This window comes from Cibotium barometz, chromosome 31 (assembly GCF_041138505.1).
Source record: "Cibotium barometz isolate CiBa-2024 chromosome 31, ASM4113850v1, whole genome shotgun sequence".
Taxonomy (NCBI): domain Eukaryota; kingdom Viridiplantae; phylum Streptophyta; class Polypodiopsida; order Cyatheales; family Cibotiaceae; genus Cibotium; species Cibotium barometz.
In genome coordinates, this window is record NC_141076.1 from 10,724,074 (window position 1) to 10,748,620 (window position 24,547).

The following is a 24,547-nucleotide window of genomic DNA, read 5'->3' on the forward strand; positions in this document are numbered from 1 at the left end:
CAACCAGATCCATGCCCAAATTCAGAAAACAACTCTTACTCCTTGTTCCAATATCTTCCCCGACGATATGGATGTATGTGAAAGAATGGATGTGGATGTGTATGTGAAAGAATGTGATGTGATGTAAAGAGATGTGATGTGATGTGATGTGACATGAATATATATGGATGTAAAGAGTTATATATATGGATGTGACATGAATATATATGGATGTAAAGAGTTAGATATGAATGTATAAATAGATATGGGTAATCATACATGTGAACGATTGGATGGATATGGATGAATGAGATGAGATGTGTATGAATGAGATATGATGTGGATAGATGTGATGTGGATAGATGTGATGTGATGTTATGTATATGATGGGATGGTGAATGAATGTGATGGATGTGAAATGAATCGGGATAGATGTGAATGAATGTGATGTGAGGTGAAATGAATGTGATGTGATGTGATGTGGATCGGGGTAGTTATGAATGGATGAGATGTGAATGAATGTGATGTGATAAGATGTGGAGATGGGTAGATACGAGTGGATGAGATTTGATGAGGATAAATGAGGATAAATGAGGATAGATGTGATGAGATGGGTAGATACGAGTGGATGAGATTTGATGAGGATAAATGAGGATAGATGTGATGAGATGAAAATGATGTGATTGGGAATACATATGAAATGGATGTGATTTAAATAATGTGGATTGATGTGGAACAATGTGGAAAGATGAGAGTTCGTTATAGAAACTGTAATTATGACCTATTTTTAAATAACTGTTTTATGTCAAGAATGTTGGGGAAGCATTTTGACCGTCTTGTGAATGAGGTCGTGGGGACCTAATCTGTTAAAGTTGCAATAGCTGACGGAGAGTGACGTCTCGCGTAGCAAGGTCGCGAGGTCTTGACCAACCTCCTTGGTTCGATTTAAATGGTGAGCTTCCGGTACGATGGATAAGGGACCAAGGAAGCGGCCTATGAGTGAAGCGCTAGGTGACCTGCATGCGAAGGATCCTAGAGGGTGCTGACCATACAATGCTCGGGCTCTGGGTCACCGACGAAGATACCCACACGTTCACATACATATCCACATCCATTCTTTCACATATATCCACATCCATTCTTTCACATGTATCCACATCCATTCTTCACATACATAACCACATCCATTCTTTCACATACACATTCGCATCCATTCTTCACATATACATTCACATCCATTCTTCAAATACATAACCACATCCATTCTTTCACATACACATTCGCATCCATTCTTCATATATACATAACCACATTCACATCCATTCTTCACATATACATTCACATCCATTCTTCACAGATACATTCATATCCATTCTTCATATATACATAACCACATTCACATCCATTCTTCACATATACATTCACATCCATTCTTCAAATATACATTCACATCCATTCTTCATATATACATAACCACATTCACATCCATTCTTCACATATACATTCACATCCATTCTTCAAATACATAATCACATCCATTCTTTCACATACACATTCGCATCCATTCTTCATATATACATTCACATCCATTTTCATCACATATCATCCACTCATATCCCTATCATTCATTTACATCCTGATTCACATGACATCACATCTCATCCATTCATTCACATCACATCTCATCACATCTATTCACCTCACATCTCATCACCTCTATTCACATCACATCTCATCACCTCTATTCACATCACATTCATCCATCCATTCATTCACACCTATCTGATTCTCATCACATCTCATCACCTATCTATTCACCTCACATCTCATCACCTCTATTCACATCACATTCATCCATCCATTCATTCACACCTATCTGATTCTCATCACATCTCATTACATCTATTCACCTCACATCTCATCACCTCTATTCACATCTCATCACCTCTATTCACATCACATCTATCCATTCATTCACGCCTATCTGATTCTCATCACATCTCATTACATCTATTCACCTCACATCTCATCACCTCTATTCACATCCATCCATCCATTCGTTCACGCCTATCTGATTCTCATCACGTCTCATTACATCTATTCACCTCACATCTCATCACCTCTATTCACATCCATCCATCCATTCGTTCACGCCTATTTGATTCTCATCACATCTCACTACATCTATTCACCTCACATCTCATCACATCCATCCATCCATTCATTCACACCTATCCGATTCTCATCACATCCATCCATCCATTCATTCACACCTATCCGATTCTCATCACATCTCATTACATCTATTCATAGAATTTAAACATAGAATTTAAGAGAATTCTAATTTTGATATAAAGATTCTTTATGTATCTATTTATGCATAAAAATCGACTTCAGTGGGAATAACACTTTTATAAAAATCCTTTTATGCATCTATTTATGCATAAAAATCAACTTTAATGAGAATAACACTTTTGAAATAAAAATAAATCCTTTATGCATCTTTCTATGCATAAAAATCAATTTTAATGAGAATAACACTTTTGAAAGAAAAATAAATACTTTATGCATCTTTCTATGCATAAAATCAATTTTAATGAGAATAACACTTTTAATGAGAATAACACTTTTAAAATAAAAATAAATCCTTTATGCATCTTTTTATGCATAAAATCCATTTCAATGAGAATAACTTTTTTGAAATAAAAATAAATCCTTTATGCATCTTTCCATGCATAAAATCAAATTTAATGAGAATAACACTTTTATAATAAAATAATTTCCATTATGCATCTTTCTATGCATAGAAATCAATTTTAATAATTAATATCAGTGATATCCATGCATATTCATTGGTGAATATCTACATGGAGTAATTAGAATATTTCTTTTAGAATGCACAAACGGTGGGAATTACTCTTTTGGAATAACATAAAAACAACTTTCTTTTTCATAAAATTCTAGAAAATTTTGCCATAACCTCCTTTGTATGACTGACTATTTCTCATTTTTATCATTCTAATTTCAACTTAAATTAACCCAATCTAGACGTATAGGACTCTAATCTACTCAAATTTCAAAATTCAAGAGAGTAAACAATAAGAAAAGTTTAATTAATCATTTAACTAATCTTTCTAGAATTAAGAAAGGTTGAATTGTAAAGAAGAGAAGGGGGTGGTCTTTTCCTCAAAGCTTTTCCTCAAAGGCATAGCATTTGAATTTAATTCAAGCAACTGTAAAACAAGAAAATCAAGAAAACCATAGATTAAAAATTAAAAAAGTAAGAAAATTTAGCTTACATGGAGTTATAAGCTTTCCTTTGGCTTGAGGGATTGAGGGTTCTACTCTTGTTTGAAGCAAGAGTGGCCACCAATTCACTTTGGAGAGGATTGGGCCAAAAATAATTGAATTATCAAGAAATTCAATGTAAATGGCTCAGGAAGGGGCACGAGTAGAGTAACAATGCATAAATACCATTAAGCTTTTACAAAAGGGGGAGACTTCTATTTATAAAAAAAGGTGAGCCTCTAACCAAGCAAACTGATTCTAGAAATTTTCAGATCAGTTTGGTTAATTTTTGACCATTTTTGGGTCAGTTTAGCTTACTTTTTGGATCTAGTTGAAACAGGAGAGAGGAGAGATGAAAATATCTCATTTATTTTGAGTTTAAAACTCCTCCACACATGTGAAATAGGCGCCTCCTTCATGAGGGGAGATCCCCACACTGAGGTGTCAAAAATGCATCATTCCCTCTAAATATTTCTTAATTTTTAACTAATAAACCTTCAGTTAGCTCTTCATCTTATGTTAGTATTTACTCATTTTTAGGGGTTTTTCTTTTATTCTTCAATTTATCTCCTCCTTACATTTGGATTAATCTTATTGGTTCATAGGAATCTTAATTGGACTATAATCTAATTTTTTTTAAAAATCTTGACCCTTAGGCTAAGGTCCTTTTTACCTATTTTCAATTAATTCCAATTGCACATTGGAAGGTTCTTTTTGAATTTCTGTTTCAGGGGAAACCATTTTAGACACTAGGAGGATTTTCATATTAAAAAAAATCTGAATTTTGAATTACCTCTCTCTAGACATTTTCTCTCTCTAAGCCAAAACAGGGTAAAACATGATCTTTCTTTTATTTCAGAGAGGGGAATAATTATAAGATCAGAAGGGGAGGTTCTTATACATGCACACCTCAAAAGCTGGAGGGAGGAATCTTACATCCTACCCCACTTAAAAAACGCGAGATGTCCTCATCTCGCACACAACTGGAGGACAACTCTTTCCCTTAAGATCCAACTGATTCTGGGGTTCCTTATAGTCTGGTGAACCCAACAGAATCCTGGGATAAAGATCCCTTATATAGATCAGATAACAATTCACTCAAATCATATGATTCAAATCCTTATCACAATAATGGTCCATTAGATCGAAATTTTCATCTGAACAGTCCTCCATAGGAATTTTAATTATACAGATTTTTAATTTGTGATCCCTTAACTTGATCCACTGGGTCAAGTGTTAACAGTAGCAATCTGTCAGCATAATCCACTAATCTCATAGTGATTTGTTGAAGTCATTAACGTCATTCTAGTTACGAACATCATCACAGGGACTCACCCCATTCATCCTCATTGTGATTTTGCTCAGCTTATTACTTTTCAACCAAAATTCACGAATCATCATTTTTCAATTAGAATCCAAATCAACTCATTAGTTCTTAACCAAAATTTAAAAATCATATTAACCACATTCAAATTCATCATCTGGATAGCATTTATGCTTATAATTTCAAGGTCTTAGATTTACTCGTATATACTGCCAATAAAGAGCTGCAATTATACCCTCGATATATACGGGTAGTCACGGTTCTTGGAATTTTAAGGTAAATATCATCATGTCTAGGCCTTAAGCAAGTCAGGGATTTCATGCAATTGCGGTACTTCCATCTGAAGACCCAATTACTAATTTATGAATTTCAGTCTGAATATCAATTTGTATGAATTTCATCACACCATTACAACCTTTTACTGCTACTTCATAAATTTTTGACATTTTTGGCTTCACGGTTGATCCACAATAGCCAAATTTGCTCTGATACTAGCTGAAAGATTCATGTCCCCGCCGCGCAATGAATTCAGGGGTGCTAGCAGTGGAAGTAGCACTTCTTGCATGAGGCAGGGTCCCTCACTCGGGGCCTCGCCCCCACGGATATCCGAACAAGAGACTAATCCATCGGTTCTTCCAAAACTGAACCTGGAAAAACTTTACTTGCTCCTCGAAAAGCACGAGCGATTCCTCCCAGGATAATTTTACTCTAACATAGTTAAAAGCCTTAATTAACTGAACTAATCTGACCAAACTCGTAAGTCCCATAGTCAGATCAAGGAAAAGATTGCACTTGGATCATAGAGACCAACGCTTTTTTTCTCATTGATAGGCACAACCATTGATTCTTTTCCATAGAACATTTTTTATCCGGGATTTACTATTTTCATCTATCGCACCATAATAGAATTGAGTCTCATTTTAGGGATCCATCAGTCTAGCCTAACCCCATCCAGTCCCGTGGGTTAGCCAATCACCCAACCACTGTAGTGATGGGATCCAATTAAGAATTTGGTTAGGTTTTGTCCCGGGTACTAGGGAAAGAGTTCCTAGGTCCCCTAGCCAGATATTCATGCAACTTAGAACTAGTCATACCACTTACACACCCAATATGAAATTGCCTTTTTCACAGATTCAACTGTCTTTAAAACAATCTTTTAATGAAACTAAAGTATCACTGATCATAAACCTCCAAAATATTCGGTTGAATCCTAATTTCTAATTTTTCCTTCATTGGTGTACCTATGGCATCATTGGCAACAGTTAGAATGCTCACCACTTGTCCACTCATCAGGGGTCTTTCGATAGTTCCTAGCTCATAGCTGAAAATATTTTCACTTATAAAAATCAAAATGAAATATCCGTTGAAGATCAGCAAGATCAACCAACAGATCTATATAAAAGAGCCATGGACTCATCCGTTGAGGACCAACAAGGTCAATCAACTAGATCCATGCCCGAATTCAGAAAACAACTCTTACTCCTTGTTTCAATATCTTCCTCGACGCATGTGTGGGTATCTTCGGCAACCCAGAGCCCGAGCACCGTATGGTCAGTACCCTCTAGGATCCTTCACAGGTCACCTAGCGAGACCTCGGCCGACCTTGCTATGCGAGACGTCCTCCATTGACTCTCCGTCAGCTGTTGCAACTTTAACAGATTAGGTCCCCACGACCTCATTCTTGAATGCTTCCCCAGCATTCAAGATGCTTCCCCAGCATTCTTGACATAAAATAGTTATTTAAAAACACATCATAATTACAGTTTCTATAACGAACTCTGGTCTTTCCACATTGTTCCACATCAATCCACATTATTTAAATCACATCCATTTCATATGTATTCCCATTCTCATCCAATCACATCATTTTTATCTCATCACATCTTTCCTTATTTATCCTCATCAGATCTCATCCACTTGCATCTACCCATTTCCACATCTCATCACATCACATTCATTCATATCTCATCCATTCATAACTACCCCGATCCATATCACATCACATCACATCACATCCATTTCACCTCACATCACATTCATTTACATCTATCCCGATTCACATCACAGTCACTTATATCCATCATATTCATTCTCATCACCATCCCATAACATTCATAACATCACATCACATCTATCCACATTCATACACATCTCATCTCATTCATACACATCTCATCTCATTCATCCACATCCATCCAATCGTTCACATGTACGATTACCCACATCTATTCATACATTCATATCTAACTCTTCACATCCACATATATTCATGTCACATCACATCTCTTTACATCACATCACATTCTTTCACATACACATCCACATCCACATCGATTCTTTCATATACATCCACATCCATTCTTCACATACATAACCACATCCATTCTTCACATACATAACCACATCCATTCTTTCACATACACATTCGCATCCATTCTTCAAATACATAAGCACATCCGTTCTTTCACATACACATTCGCATCCATTCTTCACATATACAGTCACATCAATTTTCATCACATATCATCCACTCATATCCCATATCATTCATTTTCATCATGATTCACATGACATCACATCTCATCCATTCATTCACATCTATCTAATTCACATCACATCTCATCACATCTATTCACCTCACATCTCATTACCTCTATTCACATCACATCCATCCATCCATTCATTCACACCTCTATTCACATCACATCCATCCATCCATTCATTCACACCTATCTGATTCTCATCACATCTCATTACATCTATTCACCTCATATCTCATCACCTCTATTTACATCACATCCATCCATCCATTCATTCACGCCTATCTGATTCTCATCACATCTCATTACATCTATTCACCTCACATCTTATCACCTCTATTCACATTACATCCATCCATCCATTCATTCGCACCTATCTGATTCTCATCACATCTCATTACATCTATTCATAGAATTTAAACATAAAATTTAAGACAATTCTAATTTTGATATAAAGATTCTTTACGCATCTATTTATGCATAAAAATCAACTTCAGTGGGAATAACACTTTTATAAAAATCTTTTTATGCATAAAAATCAACTTTAATGAGAATAACACTTTTATAAAAATCCTTTTATGCATCTATTTATGCATAAAAATCAACTTTAATGAGAATAACACTTTTGAAATAAAAATAAATCCTTTATGCATCTTTCTATGCATAAAAATCAATTTTAATGAGAATGCCGAGATATGAGAGAGGTGGTATGTATATGAACTCACAAAATCTCCCAAATGTATGACACAAGCCCACAATATGCTAACACGAGTTATCAAGGCTATAAAAGCACAAATAGTATGAGAAAACGCTAGTAATACCAAAGGGCATGAATCAAGGCTAACAATGCACAAAGGGCACATCGCATATGAACAAAGCCCAAATAATGTATCAACACGTGTGTCACACTTCGTACATGTGAAAAATCACCAAGGGAGCTCAAGGCATGTGAATAAACCCAAATAGTGCATGTGAACAACCACATTCAAGCATAAACCATGTGAAAAATATCCACAATGCACAAGGGCATGTGAACAAGTGCTAATAAAATACTAATGCGTGTGAATGAGATCTAACAAATCCAAAAGCAAAAATTTCCTTAAGGTCCAAACATGTGTGAAGAGATAAGGGCTGGGAATGGATAAAGTGTAAATGGGTTGACAAAATGATGGACAAAAGAATTAAAGAATTAGGACAAAAAGTAGGGGGGAACGGTGTGTGTGAAAAGGGGTAAGAACCCTAAAAAACAACCCCCACTTCACTTCATCCACAAATTTTTTTTTCCCCCTTTCTTCTTCTCAAGCTGGCGCATAGAGAGCAGAGCGTCGAGACGAGCCGCTGCTTAATCGTCAACGTTGCTTGCTTTTTGTAAAATTTTTCAAACAGTAGCGCGTTGCCATCATCGACGATTCGACCGACTGCTGCTGCCGTCTGTGTTTTGTTGCTTACTGACGACGATTCGACTACTACTGCTGCCGTCTGTTTGACTGCTTGCTTGCTGTCGTCTGATAGATGATTTTGATGGTGATTCTAACGATTGTTGGTAGAGAATGCAGCATCCAGCTGATCTTCGAACGGAGATGTCCACGGCATCGCAATGTGTGTTGCGCTGACTGCAGCAAGAAATCAATGAAGTGTTTGCTCTTGAAAAGCCTGTGCTGCACGCCTCTGGCTGGAGACAGTTGGATATAGCGCTTTCATAAGGCAACGATAGTAGAACTGCTATGGTGCAGTAGGTTGCTTTCCAACCATCATCATTCTGTAGTGAATTGTGTGAATTGTGTGAATTCTGGTCATCTGAGAGTATGCTACCTCATGCCTATCTATTATGCCACCTCCCCAATGTAATTAATGCCTTGCACATTCTAGAGTATGATACACAATTCTGTAGTGAATTGTGTGAAATTTTGATCATCTTAGAATATGCTTCCTCATGCCAATCTATTATGCCAGCTCCTCAGTGTAATGCGTTGCAGATTCTAGAGTATGATGCACAAGTTAATAGGCTGAATCAATGACCATTGTATCCTTGACTGTTTCCTTCATTTCGATCTTCTTAACTTGGATGTAAATGTTGCCATCCTTGTTGATGATTTTGTAAAGCATAAGCTGCAGGTCTGCTTGAACTTCCTTTTATTGATGACTTGTAGACTGTTGCATTTATTGTCCTTGTCCTTGTCAAGCTTCAAATACCAATGCTTTCTGAAAACTTTGAAATGGCCTAAAACTCTGAAATGACTTGCATAAGTCTGGCATTGGGTGAATCACATCACTTGTACCATAAGAATTGTACTTGCATCAAGTTAGGGAACCTTGTGGTGTAGGGGGGACATTGTCTCTGAATTAATACTTATTAACCCTTGATATAATTTCTACTCTTAAGGATAAACATTCTTATTAACCCTTGATATAATGTCTACTCTTAAGGATAAACATTAATCCATCCTGGCAACTTGTCTTCTTGTATATCTCCTTTTGCTTAATGTGCATCCTTAAAGGAAGGAGACTTAGTTATAGAACCTTCTAAAGTTTTTTCATGTGAGGTATTCATTTAATTAACATAGTGGAACCATTAAGACAAACCTTACCTTTTGTCCACGTACTCTCAATACTTGTAATAAGTACTAGGTGAGCCACCATACTAGTCACTTACAACACAATACATTCAATGTATGAACCATGTTACCATACTAATGACACAACACTTACTTCCAATACTGGTCATTCACAACACAATATATCTAATGTATGAGCCATATTGCCATACTAATGACAACACTTTCTTCCAATGGGTAAGTAGTCCATGTCCTTGCACATGAGTCATATGGTCACAAACACATTCGATTCATTAAGTAAAGCCCTATGGTGCAAAGTTGGAAAATTTCACTTTGATTACTCCTTGGAATCCAAAACACACTTGCAATAAACCTCACAACCTCCTCACCTCTCTTTCTCTCCTTAAGTTGAGATAAAGATAAAACCATCAAATGTGAGGTTATAGTTCATGGAACGGAAGATGAAAGGCTTGGGAGAACTTTAAGGATTTCTACTAAACTCACTGCTCCAAATAAGAGGGCGATCCTTTGTTGGAAGAAAATATTCTGACTCAAGATTATATGAACGGAAACATGTGGGGAGTATTGGTATGGTTCATCCGTGTGAGTAGGGTGATTGGGACAAAACATTTTAAAGTTTTAAAAAAAGGTAGTACGGATCCACAAATCGATAGGATGCATGGGATTTGTAATTTTTTGAGAATATTATCATCAAAAGAAATAATGGCTAAAAATTGTTGAAAACATAGAACATGATAATTTATTACACATGGTTGTATTGAAATTAAACTATTTATGTGCATGGAGCTTGAAGAGTGCTTAATGCTCATATAATTTTTTTTTCAAAACGGACAACCGATCAAAATATTATGAGCACTTAATTACAGGGAGTATAAAGTAGTAAAAACTACAAAAAAATAGAGATAAACAAATCACAATTGTTCTTGATATATATGGCTACACTAAAATTGGACTATGCAAGTGTGTAGAGCTTGAATAGAGCTTTGCACCTATATAAAACGGATAACTGAGTGAAAAGTTATGAGCATTTTGCTACAAGGATAAAAAACTGTCTAAAAACACCTAAAAGCTAGCATTTTTGAAAGAATTTATGGCCATTAATGAGACTTGGAAATGAAAGCTTAATGGCATGAATGGAAATAAAATTAATATAGCTTTTTGGATACATAAACAATTTAAGAAAGAATACTTGAGCAAAGAGTGATTACCAATTTGACATAGGAGTTGAATTGCCAAAATTTCACTTCTATCTCTTTGCATGAGACTTCAATTTTAACAATGCCTCTTGTCCTTCATCTTGTTGAAGGTTCATACTAGAAGGTAAGGGTTAACATTGCTCATTAGAAAACTGAAGGTTTACCCATAGTTCCTAAAGTCTTCCACATGCTTACTACTACTAAAACCATTGATCCTTTGGTACTTCTTCCAAAGAAGGGTGGTAATAAGACAAGGGCTACCTTGAGGTCATAGATCCACCAAGATAATAATTTCTTATCACCCTTACTTTAAATCCTTAAGAGGTCCAAGATTTGGTAAGACATGAGAAGCTTATTGCTAAATGAGAATCCCTTACATATAAAGAGAGTTCTTGAATAAGAGATCATGAAAAAGTACACAAGAATACTCTATTGTGGAGGTTTTCTCATTCATTTGAAAGAGAGAGGAGGGATTCTTTTATAGATGGAGAATCACCCTCTCTCACTTTGTCACAAATTAAAAAAATAGAAGTCTTCATCCCTCCGTGACATAGGACCGGATGTAACTATCAATTGTCCTTCTTGGCTACTTTTGACATATGTCTCCTTGAATTTTTAAATCAAACAAACCTTGACCACTTTGAGCCCACATAAAGACCCCTCATGTATACATGTTGAAAGTCACCTTAGTCCACAGGATTTCTAGAAGGATTCTCTTGATGCATTCTTCCTCACTCCTCCACATGCCATCCACAAGCTTGGCATGTGTTCACTATTTTATTTTAATAGAGTTACCAAGATATATAGGCATAAAGCCGACTTTTATTTCCACATCACTAGACTAAACAACCATACTAAATTATTTATAGAGCATAATTGTGGTATTTACAAAAATGAACACATCGATACATGAAATAAAACTTTAAGAAATACAAAATATTAAAATCCATTACTGGGGTAGCTACTACAAGAAAAGCCATCGCACTGTCATTCCACTATCATTCCATTGTGAAAGCTGTAATCTTATCTTACATCCCCTCCCCATCCTCGTCGGCGAATTCCCCTTGGTGATCTGCTCGCCCTAGTTTCCGAGGGTATAATATTTAGCATGTACTCATTGGCACATACAAGAAACTCGCATACATTTGCATCTTCTAAAAGATAGGTATTGTTCTTGATTTTTTTCTTTCTTGAATTTTTTCTTTACTTTGAAGAGACATTCTCGTCGTCGAAGAAGCTTCTTACTACTTCTTCACATGTCCATCAAACCTCATGACCAAGCTTCCTTACTTGCATTTTGGCTTCTTCTTCTTCTTCTTCTTCTTTGTGAGAGTGTCATGCCTTACGTTGTGCGCCATTGTTGTATTGCCTCTAAATTTTAAAGTGCGTGAAGCCGCTTCTCATCCAAGGTTTCAAGTTATACTAGACATTGGCGGACATGAGTTTCTTCTTCAACACTCAACCATGCAAAAGATGTGCAGAGATTTGTTATTTCCAACTCTATTGGCAAAATAGTATTTACTTCATAAACTAGCTAAAAAGATGTGAAACCAAGATAGATCTTGTGATGAGTGGTCCTATAAGCCCATAAGATCTTCGACAAATATACGTTTCACTTTTTATTGTTTATCAATGGATTATTTTATAAGTTAAAATTTTAAAGAGAAGTGTGTGCGTATCTGTATTCGAAAGCAAAAGTTAAGAAAGGCATTCAATTATGGGTGGGTGAGTAATTGTCTGGTTCTACCGATTCCAGTGGTTGGGTGGTGGTGGTGACTAACCCATGGACCGGATAGGGTTAGGCTGAAATCAGTGGAGTTGTAATAATTAAATTAAAATAATAGGAATACGCTTAGAATTTGAGTAGCTAAATAAAACCCTGAAGAATTTCTCAAATGAGTAGATCAACGGCTGTGCCTGATTTCGGTTAGAAAAAAAGCGTTGATTTTCGCAGATGATTAGATCAATGGTTGTGCCTGATTTCAGTTAGAAAATAGCGTTGATTTCTTTAAATTAAGTCAGTGATAGTTTTCTTCTATCTGGTTTAATCAGGTGAGATGATTTATTTTTAATCTTTGTACTAAATATTCAATCAAGTCGTTTCTGAAAGACCTCCCTCCACCATTAGTAAGGATCTCTAATGGACACCCAAATCGAACAGGGTATCACTATTAATTGTCCTTCTTGGCTACTTTAGACACGTGTCTCCTTGAATTTTTAAATCACCAATCCTTGACGTGGTGGGATAAGATATAACCCTACTTTGAGCCCACATAAAGGCCCCTCATGTATACATGTTGAAAGTCTCCTTAGGGTACACAAGATTTCTAGAAGGATTATTCTCTATTATGTATCCTTCGTCACTCCTCCACATTCTCTCCACACACTATTCATAAGTTTGGCATGCATTTTCCATTTTATTTTCATAGAGTTACCAAGATATGTAAGCATAAGGTCCACTTTTATTTCCACATCACTAGACTAAAAAACCATACTAAAGTATTTATAGAGCATACTTATGGTATTTACAATAACGTGCACATCGACACATGAAATAAAACGTTAGAAAATACAAAATATTAAAATCCATAGTTGGACAATCAAAAAACCTTTTGTGTCGTCATTCCAAAATGAAGGTGCCACAATCTTCTTGAACAAGCTTCACTTTATTATCATTGCAAAACCACCAAAAAAAAATTTATCGCCTAGAAGTCTAAATAGGGCTCCATGAGTAGTAGATAGGGCTCCATGAGTAGCTTGAGCTTTGGATGTGACTGAGAAAAGAGACCAACCCTCCAATGGCTGTGGAGGTAGAGAGGAAGATGGAAAAAAGCTTAAAATGACATTATACTGAAATAGTATTAAACATAAGTGCTAATGAAATTAGATATGAGATAATAGAGATAAGAATGAGTTGGATCTTAGCTCTAATACCATGTTGGCTTTCATGGTGGATCAAACATGATAATGAAGCTCATGATGAAGACAACATTAAACTAAGAAAAATGAGATTGATTGAATCACATAAGATTAGAGTAATGAGAAACATAATGACAACAAGATGATGAGAAAGCAAGAGTGTTGTTATCTTCCATTAGGTGTGAACCTCTTATATGGATTGGAGTACAAGTGATTAGAGCATGGTTACCCTTAAGTAAAACCCTAACAAAATCTTGAAGAGAGCACCCATTGCCTACATTTCTGTGCAAGCTTGATCCATCTCCCACATGCTCTAAGCACCTAGAATATTCCTTCTTTTTTGACCATAGTCTCCTATTTCCACTAAGGCTATTAGACCTTTGAATCTTATGCCATTGTCCCCAAAAAAACATGAATGATATTTTGTTATATTATTTCGACCATGATTGTGTGCCTTAAGTTTCTCAATGAAATCTAAAATCTCATCAATGTATACCCCAAAAAGAGTGGGAAAAAGTGAGTAACCCAACTTAACCTTACTAATGTTGGGAATCTCAGCAAAGATGCCCCTAGGCATCCGTACATGTCTTATCATAGCTTCAAACAATGTTGTCATTACTGCCCATGTCATCTCTAGCGGAAATGCAACTCATACATACGAGCAAAAAGCAACAATCTTAAAACACGCATAGACTTTCTTGGACTCCACAAAGCAATCATAGACTTGCTACCTCCATGCTCTTGCCTTCTCAATGATTGCTCAAAGAATGAAGATGTCTAGGGTAGAGTCAATCCACCTACCCTCAAACAACGCCTCTTTGCACAAGAAATAACTTTAGCATCCAAAACTACTCCATATAGCTTTATCGATGAATGACCAATAATAACAATCAATAGTTATTTAGATCCAAGAGGTCCCTTAATTTATGAATGGGGATGACTATGGTTATTCTAGGATGAAAGAAAGCTCTCACAAAGAACCCCATTAAAGATGTGAGCCAAGATAGGAGCCAACACTTTCCAACTACATGATCCTCAACTCTAACATCATGGACTAATCTAGGCTATCTTACCGCCCGCGAGCAAATGCTTCCCACCTGGTAGGGTTACTAATGGATATAAGTGGATTGTTTTCATCAATGATACACCAAGCGTAACAGCTATTTGTGCTTCAAAAAAGCGGCTATTAATTATGCTCATGCTTAGTGAGAACACATGCTTTTATTATGCATGAGTAAGGTGATGTAAGGATATCTAACATCTCACATGTGCATCAATCAAATCACACGCCCTTCCCCATAGGAGGTGAAGCTATGTGACCTTTAACTCATCATCAATTCCAAGATTGTTGGTTGACCAATGTTGTGATAGTCAGATAGATAGTGGATAGGATAGCATAGTGAATAGTAAGCTAGGTTGAGCATACTCATGAAAGGATGCATGTAAGCAACGAGGTGAGGGAGGGTGAGGGCAATGAGAGGAGAGAGATAAGCCTCAGACAAGTATCGTGAGATCCAGATAAGTCTCACATATATGTGTGTGTGTGTGTGTGTGAGGCCTATGTAGATCTCATCATACTTCTATATATACAAATATATATAAATATAAATATGTTTATATATATATATACATACGAGAGGCTTTTATATATATATCTGCCTTTCTCTCGCTCGCTTAATATCCATATTGCACCTACACTTGCCAACAGCCTTCTTATGCTTATCTTGAGGGCAATGTATTCAATGTACTTGTATAAGAATACTCCCTTAAGGCAATAAAATTTACCTAGAAGGGAGGAGAGGGGAAGAGGCGGGGAGCCTTTCTTCTGGTCCCTAATGTTGTGTCATCACTACAGGCTTGTGAAGAGTTTTCATGTGGATGTCTTGCTATGCTATATTAGAGACATGTTTCTTGATTCATGGCTACGTATATGGTAACCATGCTGATGACGAATTCAGTCTTTAATTAGTGTAAACACACTTCCGTCTTGTGACTCGGGAGAGAGAGAGAGAGAGAGTGAGAATGTGATTTCTTTCTTTTTCTCTCTATAAATACATACATATAGAGAGAGAGAGAATGTGATTTCTTATTTTTCACTAATCTTTAGAGAGAGAGAATGTGATTTCTTATTTTTCACTAATCTTTTGAAGCAATTCCTGAGCCAAAAAGAGCTACCACTTACCCTTCCTTCAACAAAGGCAGGCCAATAACGCCTCTGTGCGTGCGCGTGAACGTGCACACACGTGCACGAGAGAGAGAGAGAGAGAGAGAGAGAAAGAGAGAGAGAGGGGCTCTCCTTCAAAACAAAGACATGGTGAAAGTTGAGCTGGTTTTTCCCAGCACCAACTGTGAAAAATACAATTAAGACCGCTGTAATTTTCAGCTTTAATACAGTTATGACATTTAGCTGCTACATTACAACCAAACCAATATCTACTGCTCGTGGATTTCCACCTCAAAGCCCAACAAATCAATCCCGCTACTACAAAGAACACGCTTAGGTAGCACATACAAGACTTAAGGGAGAGAACGTACATTATTAACTAAGCATCTCAAAATCTCCTCTCTAGAAGAAGGGTAGCACTCAAAGCAGGCACAAACTGTGATAGATGATTGTGCATTCAAGTGCCTCTGCTAGCCAATTTGCACACAGCTACACTACATTTATGGCAGCCTATTCTCTCTCCCATAGTGTTTGGTTGGCACCAGTCCCTCATTTTTGTCCTCTGCCTATCCATCCTCCTTTTCCTGTCAGATATACTCAAAGAATTAGATCAAGTGGCTTTTTTTGCATGATGGACAAATATACAGAAGAATGCATTAAATAATGAGTTTTTTCCTCAAAAACCTGTTCGCTTGTATTTGCAGCAGTACCGGCCTCTTCTCCTTCACCTTCCCCTTCCTGTTCTTGTTGCTCTTCCTCTTCTTCTCCTTCACCTTCCTTCTCTCCCTCTCCTTTTTGTTGTTGTTCCTCTTCTTCCCCTCCTTCCTCTTTCTCTTCTCCTTCCTGTTCCTCTCCCTCTTCTCCTTCCCCTTCCTTCTCGTCTTCCTGTTAACAAATCACTCTACCAGTAAACACCATGGGTAAAACAGCTGATTTTTTTAAATTACAAATACCTAAACTTGAAACCATCATACCTCCTTTTCCCCGATATCAACTGCTCCTGCAATCGCATCCTCAAAGTCTCTCTCCTACAACAAGTTAAGTCCACATTAGAGCTCCCCTTGCACAAAAAGCCCTTATGATTGAAGCATCGTTCTGATATATATACAAGGAGTGTATCACACAGCACAAAGTTAAATCTTGGAACAGTAACCTATTTGATGTAGCTAAAAAACTTAGTTCACAAAGCTGGGCCTCAGCAATAATGGTGATCTGTGACAAAACTGTTAGTATGCTTCTACAAGCATTGAATGCATATGACATATCCCCTGCTTATCAATGCTTCGTGCCAATTCGAACCACCACGGGAAGATATGTACTGCATAGATGTCCATACAAGAAGAGATACCCTTACAAATAATTGCATCAAGATTCTATCCAGTATGATCAAGGTTGGGAGCATCAAGACTAACTCGAAAGGTGGTAGCCTGTTCATGTGTACGCTGATATGCACGTGCACGTGTGCGTGCACACTTTTTTTATAGTGAAACCACTGTCTCATTAGGGAAAACAAATATACATTCATAGCTGTCCCAAAGTGGGGCAGCTACTACTCAATTCAGAAACAGTGGGAAAACACTTCTAGTTGCTGGAAGGAAAGGCCTCCGATTTCATGAGAATCTCGGAGGTGCACACACACACACACACACACACACACACACACAGCAAGATTTCTGTACACCCACCTGAGCAAGACGCTCAGAACCTTTTTTGACACTGAGAGAGCTCACTGATCAGTAGGTGGGCCCAAGAGACTGATCCTTCACATATTTAGTCTTTAAAGGCTGATGACTATGCTGGTAATGATTGAGGCTGAGCACTTGTAGATTTACCCTACTAGGTTCTGTTTTATAACTGCCTGAGGCTGTTTTGATAATGAAATGCAAGTTTGTGTTATGTACAGGCAGTTTGGGGCAGCCTGCTCCAATTGAAAACGATGTGCTTTTGAAGGCAAGGCGGGGCAGACATGTACAAGAGGGAATAGGTGGCCCAACTCTAACACACTAGAATATAATGTTTACTCCATAAAAAATAAACAAAATGAGAACCTCAACATTTGCTACTATTTGACCCACAATTTCTCAACTCTAGTGAAATTGTATATTATTTTTCTTTTCTCATATTGCCAGTTTCCATACACAAATTCAGTTATCTGGGCTTGCATATGTGGAGTAGCCTACACTAACTTGCACTCAAATTCTCTAAGCATAGGCATGCCAGCCAAACTTACAAAACAGACACATTGTAAGCTTTGACTAAATGATTGGAAGATATCTTTGAGCTTTTGATTCTAGAACTTCAAGGACAAAACAATGCATACCATGGCATACTGACTGGCTGCTTCCTCCTCATGAATCTTCTTTAGTTGTTCCCGTGTGATTAGCCTTCCAGCCTGTCAAGAAAGTTAGGCATTTTCCAGCCACATACACGCCATGTCAGCATGCACATATTTTCTACTCAGCTCAACCACAACTATTTTGGAACAGTAAAACTTGTTAAAAATGTCAAAAAAGAACTCAATATACTATTAGTCACAAACCAAGAATCAATCAGGGATTGGCTTTCAAAGTAACTCAATACATTAAATATAACAGAACTAAGGAGGATTACCTAGCTACCTAAGTCACACCGGTAGCTGACCAACCCCCTAATGGGTCATAGTTACACCGTACATTATTACTTTATAAATCCAAAACCTGTCTTATTACATGAGTAGTTGCCTATGAATGACTCCCACAGCAAAAAAGCTAGAGCAAAGCATCAAACAAGATTTCCCTGCTAGTTTGAATAGATTGGGTTTAATCATACATAGAAACCCATGCAAGAGAGTCAGCATTGTAAAGCAGAAAAGATCTCGAAGGTCACACACATCATTGTCACACAATGATAATCTGTCATGACTTATGGCACCATTAGCCCCATGTTAAGGCACTTCTTCTCACTACCATTTTGTGTTCATATGAGAAACCATCTCCCCAGTGATTCACATCTTGTATAAATATATAGTAGTTACCATCTAAAGGCAGATAAGACAGCACTTGTGCAGAACACTTGTGCCCATGTGCTAGGGTTTTCAGATATAGAAAGAAGAGTGCAACGGAATCACACACACAATAGTCCTAAACTATTGATCTGAATTATGCACAAGAAGAAAGTGGTACAACTGAAATTCGAGTAAAACGGAGGACTGAGAAATGAAGACGTCAAGTCACAGCCCAAGACCGTGGAAAATCCCCCTTGTACTGTAGGAACACACCCTATAGGCTCCAATTGCTAGGAGAATGCAGATAATTCTGCCGATTTTGCTACACATATACATATGATCCATTTATGCTGGTCAGCCACCTTAGTCATTGTCAGTGTCACCATTTCCCGAATTTATGAGATTTACTGGCATTTATAAGTATTTTTTAGATTTTATGGACTTTTTTGGACAAGCTTTGGAAATGGGAAGTTATCCAAAATTGTGTTCGCAGACAGCCACACATATTGTAAAGTGACCACACAAAAATATTAAAGTGCTTTTGGACTAGGGACAAGTATTGTTCACTTGTTTTAAAACAAGCAAAGCAACAGAAAAAACAAAAGCAAGATTAATTACAATAAAAAGGTGGATTGAGGGCTGATTTGCAAGAGCTTGGTGCTTGCAAAGTGGCTGGTCAACTACTCCCAAGCGTTCTCCTCAGCTGGTCACCTACATCTAGGGCTAGTCACGGGCATATTGAAGTGGTACAAGGTATTCCGGCACACTTTCACTTGAGGAAAAGCTAAAAGCAAGCTGTTTTAGTGTTTTCAGAGCTCGACGAGCTGATTTACAGGTATACTAGGGATGCCATACATACAACGGTGTGACAACTACGGGCAAATGCAGACACACCGTTCGGTGATTGCAGAAGTGAAAACAAGCTAAGAACACATTAAAAATAGCTTAAAACATCATAAATTTGTCTACTTTAGGGCTTAAAGCTGATTTCAGGGCTCGTTCGACTGACCATACACATTTGCAGGTTTGGTTAATGATGGAGCTGGCCATACACAGTATTTTCTGGACAGCAGTGTGGTTTGATGTTCAGAAAATGCTCCGGGTGAACAAGGAGCAATACAGGTTGTTGGAATCGATTGTCACTTTAATGTGAGCTTCTCTGAAGAGGTGATACACATGCTGAGAGACAAGGCATAAATGTTTGTAAAGAAATGCCTGCAGGGCACATGACTCGTTGAAGACCATCTGTAGGGCAGTTGGAAGAGTTCCGGACTATTCCCCAAGAAAACAGCTTTGTGGAACTGCCTCAGGAGGGGTTCCCCAGGAAATTTGCCAAAGCGAGGGTTCTAGGGAAATTTCTTGTGCTTGGCACAAGGCACAAGGTGGAAACCGCCATGGTACCAATATTTTGTTTGATTTGTTTTCATTGTATTGGTGAGAATTCTTGAGCACCCGTGATCTCATAGCACTTAATTGCATTGATAGTCATGTGTGCGTCCCCGGATTTATTACATTGGTATCAAACACATCTTTTCCTTTAAACTAAGGAAAAGATGTGTTTGATACCAATGTAATAAATCCGGGGGCGCACACTTGGAGAAGACTCCTTTTGGAATATAAATCCTTAAGGGAGAGGTCGGCCCATCTTTTGGCTCTTAGTGTCATGTACATTTTCAGTTATTTGTGGTTTTAAGTGGATAAAGTGGGTGCCTTTATTTTTAGCACTTAATTGCAATTTGGGGGGCCAGCATACATCACAGATCTCAGAGAGGGACGGATGAGGGATGGAGGCAAATGGAGCGACCACTGATTATGATGATTGCTCGCATGATTCGGAGGAAATCATTAGTACCACATGAGATTGTTCGGGCTGAGCTGGGTGCCGCACCAGTACTGACCGAGGCTCTATTCTAGGCAGTTACCATTTTACAGCGGCTATGGGAGCTCCCTCAGCAGAGGTACTCCCGATTGGCATTGACCTCATCCATACAGTTGGCATAGGATGGAGATACTCATTGCTGGTACGCTCAGATGAGATCATGGTTTGACCTACATGGTTTGCGGATAGAGGCACTACCACCCTTTCCGTACAGTCTGGATTGTCCATTTTTGGATCTCACCCGCTCAGAGAAAAACCGCGTGATCAGGATGGATATCATCAGAGTGGACATAGAGAGGACATGGACTTGTCACAAAATTCCTTACAGCTTCTATTTTTCTACTGTACACGTGTGGCTTGTGGAGCCTGACATGACATACATGTATGGCTAGTGTAGCCTGACATGGTATGTCTGTGTGGCATATGGAGCCTGACATGACAGTACAGCTTCTATTTTTCTATTGTTCATGGATGGCATGTGGAGCCTGACATGACATACATATATGGCTCGTGTAGCCTGACATGGTGTGTCTTTTTGGCATATGGAGCTTGACATGACACTACATGTATGGCTGGTGTAGCTTGACATGATAGTACATGTGTGGCTTGTGGGGCCTGACATGGTGTACATGTATGGCCATGGAGCCTAACATGATGAAAGTCTCTGGGACTAGCTATCTTGGAGATCTTGTGTATTTATGTTCTGGGAAGGTTCCGGAAGGATCATGAGCCCTGGACATTTTATCGGATACAACTGAGCAGATGGGTGTTTCTTCCAATATAATTGCACTCGTGTGTGCATGACTTTTATTTTATCTTTGGATGACTTGTCTTGTTACGTGGACAAATGCCTGAGATTTCTGCCTGTGTTGTCCATGGGGCCGGGGACGCCTAGGCACCCTGTGGACATGTATGTGCACACTGCAAAGATTACAGACCCAAAAATGAAAAACATCCTCATGATTCCACCAGCAAGAGCTCCTCAGGATAAAATGAGTTCACATGTTAATAATTATGGGTGTAGGCTCACACTCACTTATAAGTGACAGGACAACTTATAAGTGAGTACACATTGAGCAGGACTTATTTAATACACGTGGTGGCCAAAGACCGGGCACTGGACATTATATGGACTCCCTTCATGTAGGCGCCCCTTTCTGGACCAAAAAAGCACACGTGTGGGCTATTTTCAGCGGGGAAGCCTCTGTTATTGCCAAAAACTCCAAATTGGAGGGGGCCGCATGCTTTTTAGGAGTGCATGAGGACTGGTCAGCTGGTCTTCAGCTGGTTGGCAAGTTTCTACAGCTATCCATCGTGACTGAAGTTCACCGGATGCATGGGAGAAGCCTGGCCGACTCCTTCTGCATGTTCTCCACTGTTGGCCGGCTGATTTACAGCTTGAATAGAGGTTGGACAGAGGTTAAAAACAGGGAGGAAGAGCTGGTCATGGGCTTCTAGACAGTTTTCCTTCCGACTAGAGGTTTGCAGGCTTGTGCACAACTTCTCGTTGCTTTCTTCTTGGCTACTGAGGGCTGGTCAACTTGCTCTATGAGCCAGACAGGAGGAAGATGTTGAGTTGTCCCGGGCTGATGTGGGAGTGCTATGGGCTGTCCATAGTTGTCCTGCATGTGCTTGATGCCGGGAATTGTCACTTGTGCTGAAATTGTCAGCAAATTCAGATATTGTGATGCTTTTCTTGTTTTCATATTGTATTGGAAGAAATAGGTGCAATCAGTGGTAAACCCTGGGCACCCGCAAAGTTGTATTGGAAGCAGACTCCTTTTTGGTAATCTAACCATAAAGGGAGGGGGGGGGGGGGGGGGGGAGGAGGGAGGGGGGTCAGCCCATCTTCTGGCCCCTAGTGTGGTGTACTGTGCAACTTTGTTATCTTGTTTTATCTGGCATGCATATGTGTATTTTCAGATTTCATGATTGATTAGACTTTTCGTGTTACATTGGTATCAGAGCCTGGCTTTCTATACAGTTATGCCTAACATGATGCTGGATATGGCTGTAAGGAGTCATTATCCGTGAGAGAAGGTTGGGATTCTGAGGTAGCCCTCGTCTTATTGTTGCACCTAAAAAGAGGTTACCTTTGGTTTAAGCGGCAGTGAGCTTGTGGAAAGACTTCGTGGCCCTCGTGTCTGTGTAGGGGCACTGTTGCACCCTTGTAGTCTATTCGGTATCATACTTGGTAAACTGGTAGAGAGCGATTCCGAGACATGGAAAATTCTTTTCTTTCTAAAAAGCTGATAGAGACAGGGATCATGTTGGGGCTTTGGCAGGTAATGATCCACCATTATCTGCCAGGGCTGAGGATCCGCAGGATATTGATGCCTTGATGAATGAGCTTGAAGAGCTCCGTGGTTTGCAAAGAGATCCTGATGTACAGAGGGTCATAGAATCAAAGTCTCATGTCAAGGCTGATGTGGTCACTTTTGATGCAATTGGCCAACAAATGGGAATCGACAAACCTCGAGAGTTGGCTGTTGCTTATCTAAAAATCCGTAGCGAAGTTGTTTCCGATGATGACGGGCGGCAAGTGGGTCTCCACACGGCAGCCTCGCAGACTATCCCGTGAAGGGAATTCCGATGATGTTATGAGAGGGCATGCAGTCCGCACCAGTGATGTGAGAGGGCATGCAAACCGCACCAGTGATGTGAGAGGGCGTGCAGCCCAACCAAGTGATGTAAGTGGGCATGCAGTCCGAGCAAGTGTTTTGAGGGGGCTTGTAGGCCATGCAACAGATTTGAGGGGGCATGCAGCCCGAGGAGATGATGTACATCGACATATAGCTCGTGGGAATGATGAGGGGTTTTCAACCCATTTGTGAGATGCAGATCTTCATGCATTGTCAGTGGTATCTCCACTTTCTAGGTATGTTCCTGCTCCGAAAGTTCCATCCAGAGTGGAAGGTGTTACGCGGGAAATCAGCCCTAGATTTGGGAATCGTCGCCAACGTAGGCATGATGAGGAGGATGATATATTATAGCGTCGGGATGCCCATCATGGCAAGAAGGCCAAAGAGTTCAAATCAGGGGACATTAAATTCGAGAGCTATAATGGAAAGTCGGATTCTACCAACGCACTTGCTTTCATAAGGCAATTTGAAGTAGCCTTTTGCACTAAGGAATTTACCGAGAAATCTATGCTCAGGCATGTGGGTATGCATCTTAAAGAGACTGCAAGTGATTGGTGGATGGCAAAGCTTTAGGACAGCTGCCCGTACATGGAATGCTTTCAAAGAACAACTTTATGATCAGTTCCTTCCTCCTCACTTTGAGAAGGATGTACGAAAGGAATGGGATTGGCTAACACAGGATGAAGGCGAATCTATTTCTTCTTATGTTTCAAAGTTTTGGCGGATTCTTCTCAAGCTCACACCTTTCATGACGATTAGTGAGGACGAGAAGAAAAGAGAAGAAAAGAAAGTTTGAGTCAGGGCTACAACGAATCATTCAAAAGAGCGTTGCAGTGTACCCCCACAACACTTTACAAGAGCTCATTTACTTGGCGACTATTTCTGAGGAGTTGCATGGCAAGGGAGCATCAAAAAGACAAGAATTCAGCTCATACAAGGGAACATTCAGAGCTGGAAATGAGCAGAAAAAGGGTGGACAGCCACCTAAGTTTATCATGAGTCCAAGGATGCAAAAGGGGGCTCAGAAAAGAAGTCGGGGGATAAAAAGGATGATCCT

General features: G+C 38.8%; 1 protein-coding gene across 1 annotated transcript in view; it reads right to left on the reverse strand.

Moving 5' to 3' along the window:
* Positions 1 to 16,134: 16,134 nt before the first annotated feature.
* PTAC12 (plastid transcriptionally active 12) overlaps positions 16,135 to 24,547 on the reverse strand; it is an 87,856-nt gene continuing 79,443 nt past the window's right edge. The window contains exons 6-9 of the mRNA XM_086824736.1: positions 18,307 to 18,378; positions 16,961 to 17,014; positions 16,671 to 16,871; positions 16,135 to 16,570 (exon numbers count right to left, since the gene is read on the reverse strand). Coding sequence (XP_086680862.1) covers positions 16,553 to 16,570; positions 16,671 to 16,871; positions 16,961 to 17,014; positions 18,307 to 18,378 — 345 coding nt within the window. The 3' untranslated portion in view covers positions 16,135 to 16,552. The remainder of the gene's footprint in view (positions 16,571 to 16,670; positions 16,872 to 16,960; positions 17,015 to 18,306; positions 18,379 to 24,547) is intronic.